This window comes from Amblyomma mixtum, chromosome 5 (genome assembly GCF_055824585.1).
Source record: "Amblyomma mixtum isolate Tamu chromosome 5, ASM5582458v1, whole genome shotgun sequence".
Lineage (NCBI taxonomy): Eukaryota > Metazoa > Arthropoda > Arachnida > Ixodida > Ixodidae > Amblyomma > Amblyomma mixtum.
Window position 1 is genome coordinate 116,541,610 of NC_143016.1, and position 24,589 is coordinate 116,566,198.

Genomic DNA, 24,589 nt, shown 5'->3' on the forward strand with positions numbered 1-24,589 from the left:
GCGCGACGCGGCGGCGGCGCCACCATCGCTGCATCACGTGATATGTGACGTCACGCCAGGGATGAGGCGGCGCGCGCCCGCCGTCGCGTCAGTCTCTGTGCCCGCAACCGCGCCAGCGTCTTTGCGCCGGGCGTGTATGCGGTCAAGATGCCTCCAAACGCTAAGGACGTTAATAATAAGAATGCAAAACGGAGGCTGCTTCGCATCCACGGGGCTTAACCTTGATAAGCCTCCAACTTTTTTTTGTTTGTTTGTTTGTTTGTTACCGAGCCGCGCGAAGCCACGCTGACGCCTTTTTTCGCGGTTCCCGTGCGGAGGTGTATCTCCTCACCCCTTGTAAGGCGCCCCGGTGGCATAGTTCTTTTTCTTGTGCTCCTTGCTTGGTCAGCTAGGTCCGCTACAAGCAGGAGGCACCTTCTGTTGAAAGGGAAACGGTCCAGCCTAGCTTATTTTACCGGAAAGTGTGTTCGCGCAGCAAGAAAGCTAGTTTTTGCACTTCATGGCTTCCCGCCCTAACTAAAAGACAGCAATAAACCATGCAACACTACTTATTGTTGCATGCATGGTTGTCGAAACAGCTGCAGGAATGCCGCAGGAAACATAGGAGATGCATTAGTTTATTTGCCCTGTTTCACTATCCTGTCAAACCAAATCTTGGTACCCCAGTGCACTTTGTTTTAAACAGTGCTTTCATGGTCTTTTCCCGTCGAGCGCGGCGGTGGAGCTACCATTGACCTTTAGCGTGACCACGTGACAACATGACGTCACAGCAGAGGAGAGATGGGCTGCCGGCTCGCGCGGTCGGCCGCAGCGGTGGAGGCTCCACATCAGAGGCGCGGCGGCTGACCACGTGACAACATGACGCCACAGCAGAGGAGAGATGGGCTGCCGGCTCGCGCGGTCGGCCGCGGCGGTGGAGGCTCCACATCAGAGGCGCGGCGGCTGACCACGTGACAACATGACGTCATAGCAGAGGAGAAATGGGCTGCCGGCTCGCGCGGTCGGCCGCGGCGGCGGAGGCTCCACATCAGAGGCGCGGCGGCTGACCACGTGACAACATGACGTCACAGCAGAGGAGAGATGGGCTGCCGGCTCGCGCGGTCGGCCGCGGCGGTGGAGGCTCCACATCAATACAGTATATAGAGAATGGTGGCGGTGGTGAAATAACTAAGGGTGTTTCCAATGTACTTTCCATGGGTGCCAAGAATGCTGTTGTAGCCGGTGCTGGGGCAGCGGTTGTACACTCTGCATTGAATTCACCGATGATCCCGTATAGAGCTGCCACGGCAATCCTTGCTACACTTCTAGTGGTTGTATTAACATGACCAAGTATTCAACCAAGGAAAGCCATGTATTACCAAGCCTAGCCATCAATATGCTTCGCATCTGACTAGGCTTAGCCTTAGCTAAGCCTCAGCCATTTTTTTTAAAAAGCATCAAATATTAGTGCATGTTGGGAGAAATATTTTAAATGAACGTTTCCTTTTTCTCCACGATGAAGTCACAGATGACTTTGTCGTTCGAGTCGGTGGCGGTACCTCATGAAGGTGCTGAATTCAGATCGCCTCGACACATCCGATGTGCTTGCTACACTCTGTTTTGCAGCAGTTTCGGTTGCTAAGACGTACTGTTTTGTCGACGGCGTCCTTTGAGCGCGTTCGTACATCCACCATGTAAAAAAATTGCTGACGCTCAGCTTGGCTAAGCCTGGGGAATGCGAAGCATATTAGTGGCTAGGCTTGGTAATACATGGCTTTCCTTGGTTGAATACTTGGTCATTTTAATACAACCACTAGAAGCCTTCGTCGTGGGGGAAGACAACGGCATGGCTACAGCGGAACGCCGACTAACCCCGAGACGCGCGTTGGGTGAGCCCCTGGATTGCCACGGAAGCCGCGTCTGCCTGTCCGGTGGTGCGAGCGTTTCACCTACACCGAGTGTGAACGCGCGTTCGAAATGCGCGGGTGTGACGGCTAGGGTCCCACGGCGACGGCGCGAGGTGGAGGCCGGCTCTCTCATCCGATGTCACGTGGTGTGACGTCACGTGGCGTGACAGCTAGGGGTCCGACGGCGCGAGGTGGAGGCCGGCTCTCTCATCCGATGTCACGTGGTGTGACGTCACGGTGTCACGTGGTGTGACGTCACGGTGTCACGTTGGGGTCCCACGGCGACGGCGTGAGTGGTAGCTCCAGCAATATGCTTCGCATAAAAAATTCAGGGGGCACTTTGACTGTCTAAAGTGCGTAGAGGCGAAAGCGTTTTCCGCACCACTTTGACTGTCTCTGTGGCACTGGTGGCCATGTAATTGAGTAGTAATTACTAAGTGATGACAAATCACTAATTAATGGTCAATTACTAATTATTGCCTGAATACTAATTAACTGCTAATTAATGACGCTTAAGCTTCGCCTTTAGGAGTGGAACGCGACAGCGTGTTGTAGCGCTGCCAGGGAGGTGGTGGTGGTGGTGGTGGTGGTGAAAACATTTATTCAGAACAGGAGGTGTTTGGATCGGCCCGTAAGGGACCGATCCTTACAAACACTAGGTGGAGGTCCCTAGTTTGGGACCCCAGTGGCGGTAGCCGCCGCCCGGGCGCGCCCGACTAAGGCTTGTTGGGCCTGTAAGTCGTGGCAGCCGAGCAGGGTCGCCTCCCAGTCCTCCCGGGTTGGGTTGGGTATAGGGGGAATGGCCGGGTTGGAGGGGCAGGCCCACACCATGTGATAGGTGTCCGAAGACACCGCACCACAGTGCGGGCAGTTGCCGCTAAAGGAGGGGTCAAAATGTTTTAGTGCTGCCGGGCACAGCAATGTATTGGTGAAGAGGCGGAGAAGAAGCCGCTCATCCGCCTTCTTGAGGCCTTTACATGGGCTAGGGTAAAGGCGATGGCTATCTTGAAAGTAGGTTGCGATATTTTTGAACCTATAAACCGGATTAAAATCGCGTTCCTGGTCAGGTGGGGAGGAGAAAACAGCCCGGTGAGAGAGCGCGCGGGCGGCTGCGTTTGCTGCCTCGTTTCCTGCCAACCCCTGATGAGCAGGGGCCCATATGAGGTGACGGTGTGCGGGGTCCGTATCCCGTATGCAATTTTGGTATATTCGATAGGCTAGGAAGGGAGTGCTGCCTTGTTCGACGTTCCGACAGGCCCCTCGCGAGTCGGTAATTATGTATTTTGAATACATAATTCTTCTGCTTGTGTTGCACTGCGGGCTCTGAAAGTGAGGCCGTTAACTGTGTTGCTGTTGTGAACTACCGCGACCGTGTACCATCCCCCGTGGTGAGGGCCGGAGGCGTCCACGTAGTATACACCTGTTTTGTTGCCATAATATCGGGCTAGCGCTTCCGCTAGTGCCAGGCGCCGACCATTATGGTCTTCATGTGACATGTTTGCTGGAAGAGGCCGCACGTGGAGGGCACGTCTCCACAGTTCCGGGATGCGAAACCTGTCTTCCATTGGAGGGGTGTGTTGGATATGGAGTCGAGCAAGAAGGCGGCGACCCGACTCCGTTAGCGACAAACGCGTGTACTGGTTTGTAAGGTGCGCCTCCCGGAGCTCCCGGAAAGTATTCACCACCCCAAGGGCCATAAGCCGGCTGTTCGAAGTAGTGATGGGGAGGTCAAGGGCACGTTTAACAATTTTGCGAAGGATGACCTCAAGGGCATCCTCTTGTTTCCGTAGGTAGAGATAAGGAGTCGAATAAGAGATAAGGGAGTCCACGGAAGGCCACCACCCGTTCGGCGCGATGCCTTGCTGTTTAAACGCAACGGTTTTTGAGGAAAGGAAATGGCGCAGTAATTCTCTGTCATCTCGGTGGACACCTGAGCCGCACCGTAGAGGAAGGGAGGAAGTGGGAGTGAAAGAAGAAAGACAAAGATGGCTCGTAATGAAGAAAATTAAAATTGTATTTGAGGAAAGGAAATTACGCAGTAACTGTCTCACATATCTCGGTGGACACCCGTCAAAATTCAGGGGTCGGGGGGTGCACTTTTTGACCTAAAGTGCGGTCACTGATGTGTGGTTAAGATGTTACGCTTCGCCTCTAAGAGTGGAACGCGACAGCGTCTTGCAACGCTGCCAGGGAGTCCATAGAACGCCATCACCCATTCGGTTCTACACCTCGCTCGTCGGTAAATTGGTTTTTGAGGAAAGGAAATGTATCTGTCTCTCATATCTCGGTGGACACCTAAACCTCGCCGGAAGGGAAGGGAGGAGGATGGCAGTGAGCGAAGACACCGTATTCACTAGACGCGCCTTTGTTCAGTCCAAACCATCAGCGGCATCGACGACACGGGCAAAATGGCGGGGGTAGAGCCTGCTGTTTCGAGCAGCAACACCGACGCTGCTGGCACAGAGGAGAGCGCGTCGCCAACTACAGACCCATCTTCGACGCTTGTGGAGACGCCCGAGGAGCGAGCAAGCCCGCCAGCGCACGCGGACGCGGAAACAAAGGCGGCCAGCGATAACCACGACGAGAAGGCCCACGCCCGCATGAACACCGGCGTGACTACCCCTGCTAAGCGTCCGCACGCCGAGACCAAGGCCGGCGGGGAAAAGGCAGCAGAGCCCAGCGTCGAGGAACCGCCTGCAAAGACGCCGCAAGCACGACGGGCCAGTCGGCGGCCGCGGCCAAAGGTTCCGGCTGAGAAGTGTGGCAGCGACAAGGCGCCTCCTGACCAGGAGCATGTGCTCGCACCGGATGACACCGGCGGCGACGGCATCGTCTAGCGACATGCTAGGCGCGGGAGGTAAGCACCATGCTTTCGGTCTCTTCTTCCTAAGTGAAAATGGCTTCTGCGACTTCGTTTAAAGTCGCCACCCTAAAGGTCAGAGGCCTGGCAGGTAAAAGAAAAAGCCAGCTGTACCGACTTATAATGGAGCAAGATATTATGCGAAGCATATTAACGTAGGTTTCGGGCCTTCGCGCGACGCCCGGCGGTGGCCACCATTGACCCTGAAGTGAGGTCACGTGACATGACGTCACGTGATGACGTCACACCGGCTGCAGATGGGGCCTCATACCGCGCCGTCGCTCGCCTCCCGGCGGTGGCCACCATTGACCTTCAAGTAGGTCACGTGATATGACGTCACGTGATGAAGTCACACCGGCTGCAGATGGGGCCTCATATCGCGCCATCGGTCGGCTCCCGGCGGTGGCCACCATTGACCTTGAAGTGAGATCACATGATGTGACGTCACGTGATGACGTCACACCGGCTGCAGATGGGACCTCATATCGCGCCGTCGGACGTCGCCCGGTGGAGGCCTCCACGCTTCGGTTCGCGCCGTCGCGCGCGACGCGGCGGCGGCGCCACCATCGCTGCATCACGTGATATGTGACGTCACGCCAGGGATGAGGCGGCGCGCGCCCGCCGTCGCGTCAGTCTCTGTGCCCGCAACCGCGCCAGCGTCTTTGCGCCGGGCGTGTCTTCAATAAGTACACGGTGAGAGACAGGACATTTCTGCAAGCCGTCGAAGAAAGATATGCCCTCGGCTTGTGTGAACTACAGCCAAAGTCCACGACTCAGTGGGGAAAAAGTTTAGACTTGGTGTTGTGTAGAAATGGTCAAAGACAATACAGAATAAGTGACGTGCAAACCAAAAGTCATGCATTTACGGACCCTAAGAGTGTGTTTGTCGGGCTGCAAAGAATAAAGTACGACGATTAACCTAAAACCACGTCTCAGTTACTTAGCTCCATCCACACTGAGGCAGCTGCTTAACATGATTCGCATCCACTGGGCTTAACCTTGATAACCCTCCAATTTTTTTATATACTGGCAGTGCAGGAGACTAAAGTCGACGGTGAGGAAGAGACCGGGAGCATGGTGCGACGTTTCACGTCTAGATATTATGCGAAGCATATTACTAGAGCTACACTACAGCCCGTCGAGCGCGGCGGTGGAGCTACCATTGACCTTTAGCGTGACCACGTGACAACATGACGTCACAGCAGAGGAGAGATGGGCTGCCGGCTCGCGCGGTCGGCCGCGGCGGTGGAGGCTCCACATCAGAGGCGCGGCGGCTGACCGCATGACAACATGACGTCACAGCAGAGGAGAGATGGGCTGCCGGCTCGCGCGGTCGGCCGCGGCGGTGGAGGCTCCACATCAATACAGTCTATAGGGAATGGTGGCGGTGGTGGAATAACTAAGGGTGTTTCCAATGTACTTTCCATGGGTGCCAAGAATGCTGTTGTAGCCGGTGCTGGGGCCGCGGTTGTACACTCTGCATTTAATTCACCGATGATCCCGTATATAGCTGTCACGACAATCCTTGCTACACTTCTAGTGGTTGTATTAAAATGACCAAGTATTCAACCAAGGAAAGCCATGTATTACCAAGCCTAGCCATCTATATGCTTCGCATCTGACTAGGCTTAGCCTTAGCTAAGCCTCAGCCATTTTTTTTTTTGCTGTTGCTAGCCATGCGGTGGGCACATCGGCTGGTTGTATTCTGTTTGTTAAGAAGTTGCCGGGCTAGTGGTACACGGTCATCATTCGTGCTTGTCGGGTCGATACGTGTCGATAGATTTTTCGCTGTGCAACACTGACTGGCGCATTGTTTGCCTGTATACGCACCTAATGCGGTTGATGGCCGAGCCGCGTTTTTTGAAAGTGTCGAAGAACGGCTTCGCACGGACAGACAGCTCATTGTTATGGGCAATTACAACTGTGTCCTTAGTGCGCGCGACAGGTCAAGCGCCCGATGTTTCCGAGATAAGAGCACTCAAGTGTTGTTACGAATGATTGTTAACTGCAACTTCGAGGATGTGGCCGAGTGTCTTGAAGGAGCGCGTGCTGTAAATTACACACGATTGGAGGGCTCAAGTCACGCACGGCTAGGCCGCATTTATGCATCCGCGGATACTGTACCTAAATGCAATAGTTATGTAGTACTGCCGGTTTCTTTTTCTGACCACTGTTTGGTTCAATGCCGCATAGGAATCGTTAAGAAGGGGAATGGTTTTTCGTGGTAAATGTGGAAGTTAAACGACAAGCTACTTCAGGACGAATTTTATAACCGAGCTGTAAGGGAAGAAATAGCAAAAATAGAACTAAGTAGCAACATGAGGATTTGGCAGCAGTGGGAGCTCACTAAAGAAACTTTAAAATTAAAAGCCATTGAAAGAGCCACCTGTATACGTCATGAGGAAAAAAAACAGGAAATGGAGCTAAAGGCACTGCTTCAGAAGATGATAAATCAGGAATGCCGAGCGCCTGGTAACTGGATAGAAGACATAAGAAAAACCAAACAAAAGCTAGAGCTTATCGAAGAAGAACGTTATCGGGGAGCATTGGTGAGGGCAAGGTCAGAGGACATGGCTGCAGGGGAAGCGCCAACGACACGAGCGCTTGGTTTAGAAAAGGCCCGTGCCGAAAGAAATCACATTAACGAAATAGAATGGGGAGGTGTTTTAAAAACGGACATCGACCACATCAAAGCAGCTTTTTTCGAGCATTACCAGGCGCTCTTCGCATCGCATCCGGCAGATGCTATCACATTTAAGGAGGCGTTTCTAGCCGAGATGCCGCGTCTGGACAACGAAACTAGAGACAGATTAGAGCAGGAGATAAGACAAGTGGAAGTCGAGCAAGCAATAGATAGTTTAAACCCAGGAAAGTCGCCTGGACCGGACGGGTTCAGCGCGGCATTCTACAAAGAATTTAAACATGTAATTTCCCCGGTCTTGAAGGTAATCGTTAATGAAGCCTTTAAAGTTAAAGCACTGCCTCCGTCCTATGGGTCGTCCCATACTGTGCTGATTCCCAAAACGGACGACATGGACGGATTACGATTGGTAACAGCATACCGACCGATAGCACTCACGAACGTCGAGTACAAAATTTACATTAAGGTTCTGGCGCGAAGGTTGCAGACAGTGATTCATTATTTAGTTGGTCCGCATCAGACCTGCGCGATTAAAGGGCGGTCTATTTTTACAAATATTCACGTTGCGCGCAGTGTCTTAGAATGCTGTGATGACACTAGTGGCCAGGTGGCAATTCTCCAGATCGATTTAGAAAAGGCATTTGACTGTGTCGCCCACGAACTTTTGTTTGCAGTATTGGACCATGTTAATGTTGGCTCTGTTATTCGCGAGGGTGTGGCCCTGGCGTACCGGAACTGCACGACGAGATTGATCGTTAACAGGAGTCTGGGGGCCCCCATTAGCGTGCAGCGTTCGGTGTGCCAGGGCTGTCCCCTCAGCCCCCTTTTATTTTGTATTTATGTGGAGACCCTTTGTTTGAAGATACTGAAAAACAAGAGTATAAACAGATTCAGTTTGCAAGCAGTCGAAGTTAAGCTCTTAGCGTACGCTGATGACATTGCAGTGTTTGCCGTGGACGAGGGAGGCATAAGCGAGGCAGTTAAATGTGTACGCGATTTCAGCCAAGCTACGGGAAGCGGGGTTAACTGGTCGAAGTGTCTCGGGCTGTGGCATGGCGGGTGGGCGTCTACGCCTGAATGGTTCGCCAGTGTGCCTTGGACGACGACACCAGATAAGTACTTGGGCGTTCCGCTCGATGCGTACCGTGACAGCGAACAGTATTGGACAGGGCAGGTCAAAGAGATACGGGAGAGAGCGGATAAGTGGAAAGGAATGACCTTGTCAATTTTTGCCAGAGCCACTGTTTGCAACCTGTTCTTCATCGGCAGGCTCTGAAGCTGCACAGAATTTTCGCCGTCTTCATCTGGTCGTCTGACTGGGAGCGCTGCAGCCGGACCAACCTGTTCAGACTGGTACAGGAAGGTGGGCTGGGACTGGGCCATTTGTTTCTTCGGCAGCTGGTGAATCGTTTCTTGTTTTTTCGGGACACAACAGACCCGTTTTTGCGCACCGTATGCCAAGTTAGGCTGCGGCGCCTGCTGCCGGAGTACGTAGTCGGAACTGCTAAGGTTTACAGTACGGTCAGCGGTTTTTACCGGGAAATCGTTGCCAGTGTAAGGTTTCTTTCCGCGCGGTTTTCGAATGATTTTCTGTCCACTGTGCAACGAAAGAAACTGTACCGTGCTTTGCGCGATGTAGTTTTCCTCGTGCCCTTGTACAGGGCCTTGTACAATGGAGGCCCAGGCAAAGATGTTTTAAAGAGAGGGAAAAAATGCAGGTGCCGCCAGGAACAAAAACCTTCTTTTTTAAGCTGCACACCGGAACCTTACCGGTTAAAAAAAATTTAGAGGGAAAGGAATTCTTTTTACCCTGGGGATCTCACTGTTTGATTTGCAGGAAGCCGGAAACAATAGACCATGTTTTTTTTTACACTGTTGGGAAGGGATTTATTTTTGGGATGTGTTGCAGCGAACCTTAAAGAAAGAATTTCCGCTAGACCCGTACGGCATTCGGTACTTATCTGTTGAAAATGAGGATGGGGTGCCTTTCGACTTAATAATGCTGACAGGCCTCCACTGTATATGGCGCTCCAGAATGGCAGGCTACCATTGTGACCGAGACGCAAGACCTGCCAGGGTTTACTTTCGCGAAAATATGGACATGTTTCTGGCCATTCAGAGGGCCGCTGCGGACCCTCCGGAGTGGCTCTCAAAACTAGAGCCGCTCTGTACATTGCCTGAATTTTAATTAGACGAAGCCAGATTCATGCTGGCTGACCACGAGTCGTATGTACATAGCGTTTATTGTGTTTTGTTGATTGTTTGTTTTGTCCAATTTTCTTTGCAAAAGCCAGGCAATAAAGAAAAAAAGCTGGCATGGCGGAGTGGATAGCATGCTCGTCTCGCACTCCGAAGACCGGGGTTCGATTCCCGAGCTTGACCAATTTCCTACTCGGTTTTATTTATTTATATGGCATGACTAGAAAAGTTAATTAGGCTAATTGGGTAATTAAGCACTTAACTAAGGTCAGTCCCACTTACTTGGAGCATCACTATATGATCCCTTCAATTGGTTGCATGGTTACTAGCCAAAGTACAATTTGCCCCGTTTGAAATTGGCGCACTGTGACGTCACGACCGTTTGGACCAACTGAAAAGCGTGACATTTCTGTCGACAACTGCTGCTTACATGACCCATGTTGTCGGAAACGATTGTGACTATTTTAGGACATTCTCTTCCCACGCCGTGTGTGACGCAGTGGATTGACCGGAATTCGTTATTGGATAGCGTGCAGGACCTTCTTCGCTCGAAAGACAAACTGCGACATCTATATGCACTGCACCGAAACTGCAAGTGTTCCAAGAAGGGGACTTTGTCTTCATTCTCGAGTACTGCGACGTCGTGCAACCGATAGCGTGTGCATTGTCTCGACTGCAAGCTATTTTACGGGGAACTGCTGCCAACTCTGCTATCAATAAAATCAAAGCTTAACGAAAAGGCTGAAGCAGACCACATCTACGAAAGGCCACTTTTGGAGGCAATTACGGACGGCTTTACCCGCATGTTCGACCATCTGTTGCTGCTCAAACCTAGTGCAAACAATGCAACGGCTGCTGCTGTTCTTCATCCCTATTTCAAGTTGCGACGGCTACCAACACCCAGTAAAAAAAAAACCATTGGAACCAATTGGATTTCCAATGGGCTATCCAATTGGACCATTTGGGTTTCCAATTGGTGAGCCCAATTGGTCTTACTCATTGCATCCAATTGGTCCGCCGAACTGCACCCAATTTATCCAATGAATGTTTGCATGTTTGACGAAAAAGGTAGAACTAATATGGTACTTACAATAAGAGCTATCAGCAGCTTAGCCTAATAAATTGTATAACATATATAAATTAACATATATATATATAACATATATATATTTATTATATATAACATATATAATAAATTGCTATAACATATTCACTAATATTCTAAATTGATCAACACCACAAAATAAATAACTTAAAAAAAAATCTCCTGTGCCCCTTGGTTTCTGTGGCTGTTGGCTTCTGTCATATTTATAACGAGCCCCTCATCCCCTTCCCTTGTTTGCTTAATTGCTTAGCGAGGGCCTCGATTCTAGCAGCCTTGACGCCTTAGGAAGCATAAGAGGGTTCTCACGCAGCTTCCACCCTCTCCGTTCGATGACGTTCTACGTCACACCTGCGGTAACTCAGGACGTTCTACGTCCGCCGCTTATGAACGTGAGTGGCGCTGATGAACACTCTCAAGGTTAGGTTACTTGTAAACATAAATACCCCCGAAAGCAGAAGAATTGACAGCCGTCGCCGTAGCTCAGAGGTAGAGCACCGGACGCGTAATTCGGAGGTCGTGGGTTCGGATCCCACCGGCGGCAGGTGGTTGTTTTTTCTTCTGCTTTTCTTATCAGTTATCTTTAAACGATAACATATTCAGTAATATTCTAAATTGATCAACACCACAAAATAAATGACTTAAAAAAAAATCCCCTGTGCCCCTTGGTTTCTGTGGCTGTTGGCTTCTGTCATATTTATAATGAGCCCCTCATCCCCTTCCCTTGTTTGCTTAGTCTACTAAATGTGGTCCTTAAAGGGACACTGAGGAGAAATTGAAGGTTGCTTGTATCGACAGAATACCAACTCCTGTTTACAAAAACGCCACTCGTACTGACAACAAAGCTCTCGTAACGCAGAAAAGAGCAAGAACCAAAATACAGGTATCGCCGCCACTGGCCAAACTCGCAAGTACAAGCGTGATGACGTCATAGGACAAAACAGTGTAACCAATGGCTCTAGCAACACTAGGACACGAGAAGCCATGAATCACTGAGGCGCAGCCAATGCATGCGCAAATCTCCTTGTCGTCGCCAGATGGCGCCACGTACCCGGCAGCTACGCGCATGCCTGCAGCATCGGGACCAATCAGCGCCTGCTCACCGGCGGTAGGCATTCTCCCGGTATTCCGCTAACGGTAACAAGGTACACGGTATGCTAAAGGTGGCTATTTGCGAGAACTTCGTTGACGACTTCTAGAGCGGGATCCATCGTAACGCTAGCAATACGCAGGTGCAAACGTAAACGAAGCGACGGTAGCGACGGCCGCAATAGCCGATAGATGCCTTCAACGTGCGGCCGGCGGTAGCTTTCTTTTCGGCTGCTCCTAGCCCGCACTGCTGGCCGCCAGTAATCACGGAGTCTGCGTTACGTCATGTGCACGTCATGTTTCACGTCACTTAGTCCTTTGTCGTCATAAGAGAATCCCAAGTTTGAATCAGAGCAGCGGGAAAAACTTTTTCAACTTCGAATCCAAATTTCTTAGAAATAAATGTATCTTTCGCTGCCGGCCAAGTGGCAACAAAGCCATGAAATGCCGAACTATCAGATTATGCTTTAAAAAAATATTAATAGAGCTCTCCTCACTGTCCCTTTAAATTTCCTTCCTTTGTCTGCTTAATGAAATATGGCGTCAGTCCAATGCTTAAAACGAAATCAGCGGTACCGGCGGTGCACCTTGAAGTAATTGTAGCTTAATTAAACTCGTGTGGCCGGGCCAGTTTAAGCCCTTTAAAATATTTTTCAGTATTGTACGCACTAAAGATTTTAGAAACCATAGAAAAATTAACTAGGCTAATCACCATACTATTGATTTCAATAATGTATCGAAGTATCGAGGATGCAGTATCAAGCATATGTTGCGAAAATCAGTTCCCTAAAGGCATCTTGTATCGGTATTGAAAATGCAATTTTTCACGATATCGGTAACTGAGATACTTTGTTGAGGACTATAGTCGGGTATCGACTTTGAAGACACTTTTTCGAGGTATCATGCCCAGCCCTGACCACGACGACATCGAAGGGACCCTCGTCTTCGCGCTTCGCTGCCCTAGTGTCTCTATTCCCTTAGTTAAAAGTCTACGTGGATGCTGTGGATAAGAGCTCCCAATGACTTCGGCTGCGGGCCAAATGCCTCTATCACCCAACACTCACTCGTCTTATCGCTGCCATAGCTCTTACGCTAGCGACCATTTTAGTTACCACGCGCTCGAAGATGCCGCATCAACAAGCGCCACTCATTGCGTGATGTACGTTTAACATACAGCAGCGTGTCATATGGGGCTGCACTGAGAATGAAGATTTGCTCGCCATCTCTGCTCAGCAGCGGACCAACTGTGGACACGTATCACTACTCAGGATCAAACGTTTTGCTTGTGATGCGGCGAGCCCGTGGAAACCAACTACTATAACCGCATTTAGCGCAGACAGAGGCGCATCACAGGTGGTCTTAATGTGGTGGTAGTGGCAGGCATTTTATTCAACAAAAAACTTTGCGCCCTCCGAACTGAGAGCAGCACTTAGTCCAGAGCTCCTACGGCATTAGCTGTTCGCTGCGCCCGTTAAGCTTGAGCTGGACAGCAAGGCCTCCCACTGCTCAGATTGTGGGTTCGGGATTTTCTTCATGGCAGATTTTGAATGGCCAAGACCATTCTGTGATTCAAGGATCGACCTCCGGAATCCGGTTTGAATTGAAAGTGCACTGCCCCTCCCACTGAACTCCCTGTTCTACGGCATCCTGCCCGCGCAAACTTCCAAACTCACCTTCCCACCTGATTTCCTCTGCATGCCGGGGTTACCCTTTCTTGGATTCCACTAGTACGTTACACTAACAGACCATGGCTAATTTGATTTCTGCATTATATGACCGATGGCGTAGTAACGAGCGAGGGATGGGGTTAGGGGGCGGCGCGCGCGATAGAATGCTTCTCCCAGCTAAACGGGCGCATTGTTCGAGCTGAAATTTCGCAGAGAAGTGGCATTTGGTCGGCAGAATTGTTTTATACCACGTTTCCTTGGGGTACTTACCTGATTCGAACAGAATAAGTCGGATATTCACATCGTCTGCGGCGACGACGAAGGAAATTAAGCCGCTTTGTCAGCGATCGCACCGGTGGCGCCATCTCGCGTGTTGGTGGTGAAGATTCAGCAAAGGAGGGGAACTCGGGAGGTTTGAAGACACTCTTTCAACTGGTTTCTTAATGGTCACAGAAAACTTAGCTTGGCCAAACTAAGTTCTCAGGTTCACAATGGGGCAACATGAAAGGCATTGTTACTGTTGGAAACCAGCTAGGCGGGGTGCTTAAATTCCATTAATAAAGGCCCTCTATCCGTATGCAGCTCTTCCCGCGCGAACATGAACGACAGCGGAAAATACCACGGTCACCGCAGTCCGTAGGACCAAGGACGTGCGGCAAGTGTGAATGACCGCCGGTTTATCGAAGCAGCCGCCATCTATTGGCGCGATAGCAAACTGAGTACAAAGGCCATCATATCAGAAACATTTGCGCTTGGCGCCTAACGTCTCTGACCTCAATGATATCAAGCCTAAGAAAAAGATATTCTAGGAACCATACAAAAACTGAAAAAGAAGCACCGAAGTAGTTACGTTTTTCGACAAATAAAGACATCACTGCATGCACTTTGCCTCCGTCCTTCTAGATGGCGCCACATGTCCAGCCGCTATGAACACAGCGGTGACTTTTTCCTGCGTCCAAGCCGAAATCTGTCAAATCTGACGAAGACTCGTTCTGTCCCTGCTTCGTCCTCCTTATTTGGTCCTCGTGTGCGACAAATTGTACCCGCGTAAGGCACCACCAGGCCACAAGTGACCGGTCTCTCCCAGAGTCAGCGGGAAAAGTTTTCGAGATACCGCGTTTCTTCGCGAAAGAATCGCTGTAGCAGTTGCCACTGATGAATATCACTCGCGCCGGCAATGCCAGAGATCACAGACGCCTCACAATTTTAAGAAGATAAAAATAAAAAGTGAGCAGAAATAAAATTAAAAAAGAAGTGCTGACTAGGGTTCCTTTGTGTATACAGCGCGGGATGAGCAGGATAGGACACAAAAGGTGGAAAATTCTGCGACTTAGAAGTCGAAATCGCCGCTCTTTTCAGAATCCCAGCCAGATGTCTCGATCGCGCCTTCGACTTCGAAATCTTCTTCGACATCGTACTGAAAATCAGGGTCACCGGGCTTCTTGCGACTTTTTTCGAACGATAAGTTCATCAGGTCTTTCTTCCTCTGCAGAGTCTCGTCGTCGAGCTTGTTGAGGTCTTCGTCGGGGTTCACTGTGAACTCCTTGTTCACTTCTGCCACGCACTCTTCCAAGGTGTGCCCCTTCATGTTTTCCTGTAGAATGCGCAGCATCTTCTCCACTTGAATAAGCGGTGCGTCGTTCAGAACCGCCGAATGCCGATCGCGCAACGCTTCTGCGACGCTCTTGACGTCCGAATTTTTGAAGAGGCCTCTCACGGGCATCGTTCTCTTGTGAAGGGTACCGCTGTCCATTTGGTACACGATAACGACGGCAGGACTGTTTAGTCGCACGCCGATCCTCTTAATCGTGATGCCAGACGCTGACATGCTCCTCAAAATAAAATATCGAAGGATATTTGGACGTTAAGTACACACGAGCATGAGAACACGTTGATACCTGCCGACCAAGGTGCGGCCGAGCCAGCTTGCAAATAAGACGAATAAAAACACTGTTGGGGAACACGGATCAGTGCGCCGCAACAATTAAGTGTCTTTGAGCCAAGTGGGCGCTCAAAGAGGTAGTTTTTGCAGCACCAACGTTCGCTAAATTACTTCGCGGTGAACATGGACCAGCGGTCGCAAAGCAGACGATTGTAGCATCAACAAACGATGGTAGCGCAACCTATGAGCGGAAGTGTGCCGTGCACGACTATGCAATAAGCACAACAAAGATCTGACAATTTCTTTTGAAAATACGAGCAAAGTAATTTGCACGTTAATCTAACTAATGCTAATTTCAAACACAAGCGAATAATATTACTTTTTGTATGTAGGGCACCGGTTGAGCGGTTGCTTTTGCCTGGCAACTTCCTTCTATGCATGTCAAACATGGCGCACGTCAAACTAGCCAGAAAGTGAAATGGAGAGTAAATGCGCTTGGGATTAGGAGACAACGGAACATCGGGTGAGCGAGCAATTTCCCCGTAAAATTCTCAGATCAAGTGGCTTCTTCCACACGCTAAGAGCGTCACTCTGGCGAGCGCCGTAGGCGAGCAAATCCTCTCTTCTTCCCGTGACCGTAGGGCTTGTTCAAGTTCGTTCACTGTGTTTGTCGCTTACTTTCTCGTTTTTCGCGCTTTAAAAGGGTCCGCAGCGCGTCCCCGCGCTTTCCGTGCCGTCTTCGCTCGCAGCGCTGCGCGTCTAGCCAGAAGCGGAGGGGCTAACTCGCTTTTTTCCTTTCGAATTTGCCGGAGCTTCGCTGCAGCGGGCGCCTGAGCGCAGTTGACCGCGATAATTACTGCTCGTTGTTTGCTTCCGAAATGATCGCTCGGCAGTGAGCTGTCTTTGCTTCGAGGCACGGCCAGGGACGCTGACGACCCCAGAAGTCGCCTGAAGCGTCAGATTGGGAGCTTCCAGACGCGTTTTCCCGGATTTTGCACCACGCTGTGATACGACGCTGGGAGTCCCGTTGTTCTTGCCGAACAGTCGCTAGCGCCTCGATGCTGGTCGGATGCGCCGACGGGCAGGATGTCTCTTCGTGGGTGCGCGCGGCGTTTGCCTCCGGGTCGTGATTTTCGCCTCCGGAGAGCTCCGCAGGTGGTCGGCCCGACGTGAGGCAGAGACCCGCGAAGTGGCGGGCTTCCTCGTCTTTCGGCGGAAACCCTTGTTCTCCGGGAAAGCAGCATGGCTGTGTGGCCCCAGTCTGCGTGCGGCGCTTTTGAAAGCCCCGCGAACAATGTTCCGAGCTGCACAACGTCCATTACGACAACTGTGCTGGATTCGCTTCTTATGGGGGAATAGCACTGCACGGAACTTCGGAGACCTGAAGCTGCCATTCATGGTTTGGCAACCAGCTTCTGAACATTTAGGGGCCTAGCGTGTGAAGGTAGGAGATTAAAATATCCTAGGTATCTCTTCTGGATGCTGGATATCACACTAGTTCCTCTCTCTCTACTCTCCCTTTTTGACCTCATGCAAGCAAGAAAGGGCAGTAATTTACATTGCAGTAAAGTAAAATTGTAGTAAAGAGCATGTGGATTTGCTTTTCTTCTCACAGTGCAGGCATTTATGTTGGCACAACTTTCCTTTGCAGGTGTCTCGTAAAGATTGTGTCATGCTAAAGAGCGCGCTTCGTTTGCCATAGAGCCATTGTAAAGACGCACAGCTCCATTGTTCTCTGTCTTTGTAGGTCTTCGGTGCGTTGCCGTGGGCAGCAGCTGTGTCGCTGGAAACTGTTGCTATTAGTTCTGAATTTGGGTCACGGAGCTTGTGCAGTGACTAGGACGGTGTCTGCACACCTATTTTACTGTAAAATATGCCAGTCAGGAGGCTAATTCAGCATTATAAGATGCATCGTTGAGAAGCTGATTTTAGCATTAGTGGTAAGAAAAAAAATATGGGAGATGCTGTTGTGTTCACGCGAAATGCATTCTTGCGACCCAAGGTAGTTCACAGCTGAATGCATCATGTGCGTAGCTTGTATAACTTGTTCAGGTAATAAGATTCACAGCCTTGTTCCTTCAGGAAGAGTCAACAGATGGCTTGCTTGCATCAGCACATACCTTGTGCTTTGTTCGGCTTTGTCTCAGTTTTCGTGCACTCAGCACCAGATTTATTTATTTTAGTACCTACGGCATTCAGTTTATGAAGGGGGAGATATATGAGAGAAAAAAAAAAAAACATCGGTAGAAATGTTTAAAGCAAACAGTGCAGAAGGTATGGACCTTAACACAGTGATGTAACATAGCAAGAAGACCAAAACCAACTGAAAAAACTTTTTCAGTAAGAAATTTGCTATCTAGAGCCCAAACTAAAACAAATAATAATGAAAATATTGTCACGTTGTAGTGATGGCAGTCCAGCGGTCAGGAAGACAGCAACAAGACTTGCAAACAAAGCTCTTTATTTAGGCTGACTTGCGCCCGCAAAAGAACTGAATCACTCGGCGGTGGCATAAGCAACAAATGTGCTCGTCAGTCGTCGAACTACGAATGCCTGGTGCTCGTGGCATCGCTCAATTTAAAGCCGGCAGGGAAACTTGAAGATAACAGGTCAAGATCATCTACAGTAATCTGGAAAAACGTAGACGCTGCTCTTCATGGCTGTGATCAATCGAGATTAGTCCGGTCGCTTCTCACGTCATGAACAAAAATGATAACACCCCTTTTCTGTGGCCTTGAGTGCGAACGAACGGACACTTCAATGATACGTGGCAATATGGCAACAAAAAAATCCCATAAGGCAGAGAGTAAAGACACAGATGATACAGTAACATTGCTGGCAGGCCAGTTATTCCATTCTTTATGCTGCTTGGGAGAGGTAAATGTAAAGAAATCGTCTCTGGAATTGTACTCCCGAACTTTAATGAATTGTCTGTGTGTATGGTGGGGGGGTGGAGAAGTGTTATAAGAGTCTTTTAAGCATGAAATGCGTTTAGTTTCCATATTCGGCTAATTCAGGCAAACGTCATCTGGGAACCGTGGCAAACCTGACACCAAACAGGAAGCCAAACTTATCCGAAAAATTCTGAACTGTTCCGTCTGAATGGTAGCTAGCAGAAAAAAATTGAAAATTGGTTTTTGAGGAAAGGAAATGACACAGTAATTGTCTCACATCTCGGTGAACACCAAACCCCCCCCCCCCTAAGGCAGGGAGGAAGGTGGGAGTGAAGGAAGAAAGAGAGAAAGAGGTGCCGTAGTGGAGTACTCAGGAATAATTTCGACCACCTGGGGATCTTGCTCTGACATCGCACAGCACACGGGTGCCTTTGCGTTTTGCCTTCATCGTAACGTGGCTGCCGCGGCTGGGTTTGAACCCAGGAACTCCAGCTCAGTAGCTAGCCGAGCGCCTTAACCACTGAGCCACCGTGGCAGGTTAGCCAGCAGAAAAGCTTCAAAAGCTTCAACCAGTTCTGGCGCCAACGGAGCATGTTTTCTGATGCTCAAGATCACTTGGTCATTGCCACACTATCTTGCGCGTTATTTTGTAACAGGCAGCCTCACACATTACTTGTTGTAAATTGTCGTCTTGCTAATGTTTCATCCACTTGTGCTGTCCACTCGTGCTTCGGATGCTTGAAGCCTATAGCGTTGCTTTATTTATTTATTTGTTTATTTATTTATTATTCATCAAAGGTCCCTTTCGGGACATTACATGAGGGGTGGGGATAACACAGCAAGAAAATATTATACTGTCGTGTCCGGTCGCTGTGTTGAATGCAGCGAAAGACGCACACGGTACTTTAAGACTTCGTTTATTTAAAGCCGATGAGGGTGCGACCAGCGTCGACCGAGGCAGGAGCCGAACTGGCCGCCCGAAGAAAGGAGGGAGTGGAGAAGCGTCCACGGCAGGGAGTGGCTTCCCAGAACAGGAGGAGGGTGCGGGGGCGCACCGTGGGGGGGCATCCGGCGACAGCGTGCGACGAGGGGCAAGTAGTCGTTAGGAGGAGGATGCGAGTGGTCGTTAGGAGGAGGATGCGGGTGCGCACACACACAAAGCAATAAGGGGACACAACACTTCCTTCCCCCTTAGAAAGTTGCCTGGTATCGTGCAGGGGGTCGGCGCTCACGCGTGGAGGCGCGCTGGCTTTGTGCGCTCGGGGGAGAAACACTTGTAGGCTGGCTGTTGTTCGCTGTGTCTCCTAGGTCTGTCCTGGGCGAAGTCTCTTCTTCCGGGAACAGGTGCCAGGCTATGTGGGAAGATGGTGCACGTGTTCTCTCCGCTGGCGGACAGCTCTCAGACGGCGTCGTAAATCTACGCAGCTGGTTGAGATGTCGGCGTGCTACTGTGCCATGTATGTTGACGAGCCAAGAGCGCAGGCCTATGCGTCTGACAATTGTAGCTTCCTCGCAGCGTGGCTTTTTCAGAAACTGTCGGGCGAGGACGCGCTGCCCCTCATTAAGCGTGCCGCAGCGCGGAATTGCTTTTTCTTCCCGGAACGTCTCTGCCTTTGGCTCGGGGAGGATGGCTGTGAGCTGGGTTCGCATTTCACGCTCGAACATCATTTTCGAGGGGGTCTCGCCTGTTGTGCTCTGAACCGTCGTGTGCTGCTTGAAGAGAAAGCGCGCAAGGCGGCGCTGCAGCGAGCCTGTCTGATCTCTTTCAAGGGCGCGTTTTAGCTCGGCTACGTAGCGCTCGGCTTGTCCGTTTGTCGCTGGGTGGTAGGGGGCCGATGTAACTGATGAGATCCCGTTGTCGCGATAAAACTTGAGGATCTCCGCAGACACAAACGGTGTTCCGTTGTCCGACACTACCTTGCGCGGCAGGCCGAACGTTGCAAATAGTGATCGGAGGTTGTCAATGACTGCTGCCGAAGTCGTCTGTCCCATTTGCCTTATCTCAAGCCCCTTTGTGTAGGCATCTACGACCACAAGGAAAGTGCAGCCCTCAATTGGTCCTGCAAAATCAATGTGCAGTGTGTGCCATGGTGTGTCTGGCTTTTCCCATTCTGGGACAGGAGCTTTCGGCGGGGCGCTCCGGCTGCTCTGGCAAGGCTTGCATTCTCGCACCACTGTTTCGATGTCGTTGTCAATGCCAGGCCACCACATGTAGCTTCTGGCACACTTTTTCATTGCAACGATGCCCCGATGTCCGGCGTGGATGAGAGACATAGCTTGTGCGCGTAGTTCTCTCGGCATCACAACTCGGGACCCAAATATGATGCAGCCGCGATGGGTGCTAAACTCTGTAGCTCGCCTGCGGTAAGCGTCGAAGTTGTCCCCTTTGAGTTTATGCACGTTGCCTTGTTGAACAGCTGTGTAAACTAGCCGGAGAGCTGCGCACTTCTGCGTAGATGCTGCAACTGTGCCTGCTGTAAGCGGAGGTTCTGGCAGTGCTTCGAACATCAGAACGTCTCCTGGTGGAAATGGTTCGTCAACAGTTGCGTCTAGTGGCAGACGGCTTAGCGCATCGGCGTTTTGATGTTTACTCCATTTCATCACGCCTAGTGGAGAAAACCAATTTCTCCCTAGAAGGCTTGATCCTGTGCCCTTCACAACAAGCAGAGGTAGCGTATGGGTCTGGCCGTTGTAGTTAACCTGCACGTTGGCAGAGCCCAATAGTGGCAGATTCTGTCCTGACCACGTTCGCAGGTGCGTGTCGTCTTGTTGCAGGGCGGGTGCGTCAGATGGCCATGAAGTTCGGAACGTGTCCTCACTGATCAGAGTACAGGCTGCGCCGGAGTCCACCTCGAACTTAATCAGCTGGTGATGTACGCTTACTTCTGTAAAAATCTTCGGTCGCGTGCCGAGATTCATGGTGTTCAGGTCGTACAACACAGATGGTGTTGCTGATGTTGTTCCATGGAGATCAGATAGCGGCGTATTCTCTGAGGCGTTGACGCTGTGATTAGGCTGGGAAGGTGACTTTATCTTGGCAAGTCTCCGTTTCGTAATGCATGCTCTTTCGATATGCCCTCGCTTGTGGCAAAAATTACACGTGGCTGACTGGAATCGACATCCCTGGGGGTTGTGTTGGTCGTCACACCGCCAGCAGCGTTGTGCCTTTTTGACCGATTTTACAACAACAGAAGGCTTGCGCACCTGGTTGCTTGTCTGGTGTACCGGCTCGGTGTTCCGGCGAATCCCTCTCTGCTGGTGACCGGCGCTCTCCGCTCGAACGGCGATGTCGTAAGCTTTGCTGAATGTGAGGTCCTTCTCAGCGAACAGGCGCTGCTGCAGTGACTCGTCACTCAGTCCGCACACAAATCTGTCGCGTAACATCACGTCCAAGGGAAGCATGGTGGTGTTAGCAGAAGAAGCTGCGTCTCCCTCCTGCCCGGTAGCTGTTGTCGACAGCGTTCCAAAATTGCAGTCGGCAGCGAGCTTCTTGAGCGCGGCTACGTAGGCGCTCACAGTTTCTCCTCCCAGTTGATCTCGTCGTTGGAAGCGAGCCCGGCTGTAGACCTCGGATGGCCTTGGGTCGTAGTGCTTTTGCAGCGCTTTTACGATGTCGTCGTAAGACACTGCCGCTGGTGTGCTTGGCTGAATAAGGGCGCAGACAGTATCGTAGGTCTGCTCCCCGCACAGCGTCAGCAGGTTGGCCCTCTTCAAGGCTGGGTCTGTGATGTTGTTAGCTTCAAAGTAGAACTGAAGGCGTCCAACCCACGATGACCACGATGAGCCGTTGAACTCTGGTATCTGATTGGGAAACCCTCGCGTAGCCATGGCTTGTCAATAGCGTTGCGTAGCGCGGGTCGAATCCACTTTCTCGTCGCCACTGTCGTGTCCGGTCGCTGTGTTGAATGCAGCGAAAGACGCACACGGTACTTTTAGACTTCGTTTATTTAAAGCCGATGAGGGTGCGACCAGCGTCGACCGAGGCAGGAGCCGAACTGGCCGCCCGAAGAAAGGAGGGAGTGGAGAAGCGTCCACGGCAGGGAGTGGCTTCCCAGAACAGGAGGAGGGTGCGGGGGCGCACCGTGGGGGGGCATCCGGCGACAGCATGCGACGAGGGGCAAGTAGTCGTTAGGAGGAGGATGCGAGTGGTCGTTAGGAGGAGGATGCGGGTGCGCACACACACAAAGCAATAAGGGGACACAACATATACATTAATAAGAAAATGGACAAAAATTATGTTGATGAATAAGCTTCCTCGATAGTGGCCCTGAACAGTCGATGATTCATGATGGTGGCCACTTCAGCAGAGAGGTCATTCCAGTTACGGGCAGTCTTTAAGAAAAATGATTGCTGGAATGTATTGGTATGTGCACGTTCGGGGTAAACAGCGTTCGGGTGGTTATGGCAGGAAATGCGATGCACACGTGGAATTAATTGGTTGGCTTCTGGAAAGTTGTGGAAGAACGTGAAATAAGCAGAGATGTGCTGCGTTATGGCTTTCATGGCTTTACAATTGAACCGATGGAGTCAAGAGATAAGAATGCTTGAATGCGGTGCCAATGGCAGCTGTACGTAGCTCCAAAGCTGCACATGGAGCTGAACGGCTGGCCAAGCATTGTTAAGGCTGACGAAGAGTCGGTGAGCGCTATGGCACGTCAGACAGCGAAAGCGGCGACAGACATTGAGCACACTGGTCAAGACAGTACGCAAAGCATCAAAAGTGGTGCAGGAACTCGAGCACACTGTCCAGTTGAGAAAAGTGCCTGGTGACGGACGAGACCATGCTCGCAGCCTAGCACAAAGAACATATCCTCATCATCATCATTTATTATCCCTTAAGGGCCCTGGTTTGGGCATTACATAAGGGGGGGGGGGGGGACAAGAAAGTATGGCCATGGTCATATTTATACAGACAAGAAAAACACAACGAGGCATGGTGATGTACGTGCATTTCTATGATCCGTGCATTTTGAAATATAGGGAAAACAAACGGACGAAAATTACACAGGCAGTTATGGTCTGCGTACTTTTAACAAACAACAAAACAGTATATTCACACACAAAAAGGAAAAGCAATCGGGTACTGAACAAAAAAATGCAGTGTATTAGAGAAAAGTAAAGCAAAAGAAAAATGAAATCCTATTGCTGCTCATCAGTTTATTTAGAAAAATGAGCGGATGTTAACTGCCTGAATTTTGAGTTGTCACGCTCATGGACAATAGTTTCGGGAAGTGAATTCCATTCATCAATAGCCAAGGGCAAGAATGACTTATTGAATGCATTTGTGGAACCAGTAATACACTGCACGCTCAGGGAATTGAAGAGCCGACGGGACGTTCATACAGGTGGTACCAGAAGGGAGGTTCGCAGGTCAGGGCGGTTGTAATATAGATTATGAAATAAACTCAGCCGTAATGTCTTCCTTCGATGAGTTAACGAGTTGAGATCAATGGATGATTTGATGGCACTAACGCTGATCCGTGTATCATATTTTGAGCAGATGAAGCGAGCTGCACGATTCTGGATGCTTTCTAGTAAGTCAATTAAGTATTGTTGATGAGGGCTCCATATTGCGCAGGCATATTCAAGTTTAGGTCTAATGTATACTTCATATGCGAGCTTACGAATGTTACTGGGGGATAAAGAGAGAGAACGCCTGATGAAGCCAAGTGTTTTAGATGTGTCCGCCACAAGTTTTGTGATATGCTCAGACCAGTTAAGTTTGTCTGTGATAATAACTCCCAGATATCGGTATGATTCTACACGTGAAATGATCATGGAGTTCAATGAGTATGAATAATCAAGGTTGGAGCGTTTTCGGGAGACTTGCATGCTCTTACACTTGGGCACATTCAGTTTCATCAGCCAGGTGGCGCACCAGGTTTCTATTGTGTTTGAGGTCTTTCTGCAGGAGCAACTGGTCAGATGTATTAGTGATGCAACGATAAAGTACACAATCGTCAGCGAAAAGGCGGGTAAATGCAGCGGCACGTGCACCACTTGAAGGCCCTGGCCTACATCTACCCCGATCTACGAGCCATCGTAGAATGTGCTGTTTCCTGCAGTGCATTTCATGCTTGCATGTTCTCTCGACAACGAGGCAGGCTGCAATTTTTCATGTATAACTTTTCATGAAAGCCATCTCTGCCATGATATAAAATATTCGCTTTGTTTTGCAAGCATGGGTCATGCCCACTTTGCTTGAGCTGTGGAGGAGCTGTCTGTGAAATTAAAATGGCCAGATAGGAACCGGGCTGCACATTCTTGGACGTGCTCTGGCTCATCAGAGCAGACCTTGGTGTGCATGTCCTAGGCAGCAAATGTATATTTTGAGATAAGTTGAATGTTGGTCTCCTATAACGCTCTTAA

General features: G+C 50.4%; 2 protein-coding genes across 5 annotated transcripts in view; one reads left to right on the top strand and one right to left on the bottom strand.

Annotated features, from left to right (window-relative positions):
- Nucleotides 1–4,361: 4,361 nt before the first annotated feature.
- The window catches only part of LOC149343427 (uncharacterized), a 104,608-nt gene continuing 84,380 nt past the window's right edge, over nt 4,362–24,589 (top strand). Inside the window, exon 1 of one of the 4 annotated variants that reach the window (XM_089545915.1) lies at nt 4,362–4,743. Coding sequence is in view for 2 of the 4 variants with exons in the window: in XM_089545913.1 (XP_089402039.1) it covers nt 20,308–20,310 (3 nt within the window). In the remaining 2 variants the exon portion in view is untranslated. Of the gene's footprint in view, nt 4,744–15,732; nt 15,850–20,198; nt 20,311–24,589 lie in introns of those variants that run through there. The other 3 variants (XM_089545914.1, XM_089545913.1, XM_089545912.1) reach the window with 3 other exon arrangements.
- Nucleotides 14,269–15,632, bottom strand: LOC149343428 (centrosomal protein of 19 kDa-like). Its single transcript, XM_089545916.1, has one exon. The coding sequence runs from the start codon at nt 15,270–15,272 to the stop codon at nt 14,775–14,777; it is 498 nt and encodes a 165-aa protein (XP_089402042.1). The 5' UTR covers nt 15,273–15,632; the 3' UTR covers nt 14,269–14,774.

Coding starts and splice junctions, on each gene's coding strand:
- LOC149343428 (XM_089545916.1), bottom strand. CDS start 15,272: ATGTCAGCGTCTGGCATCACGATTAAGAGGATCGGCGTGCGACTAAAC.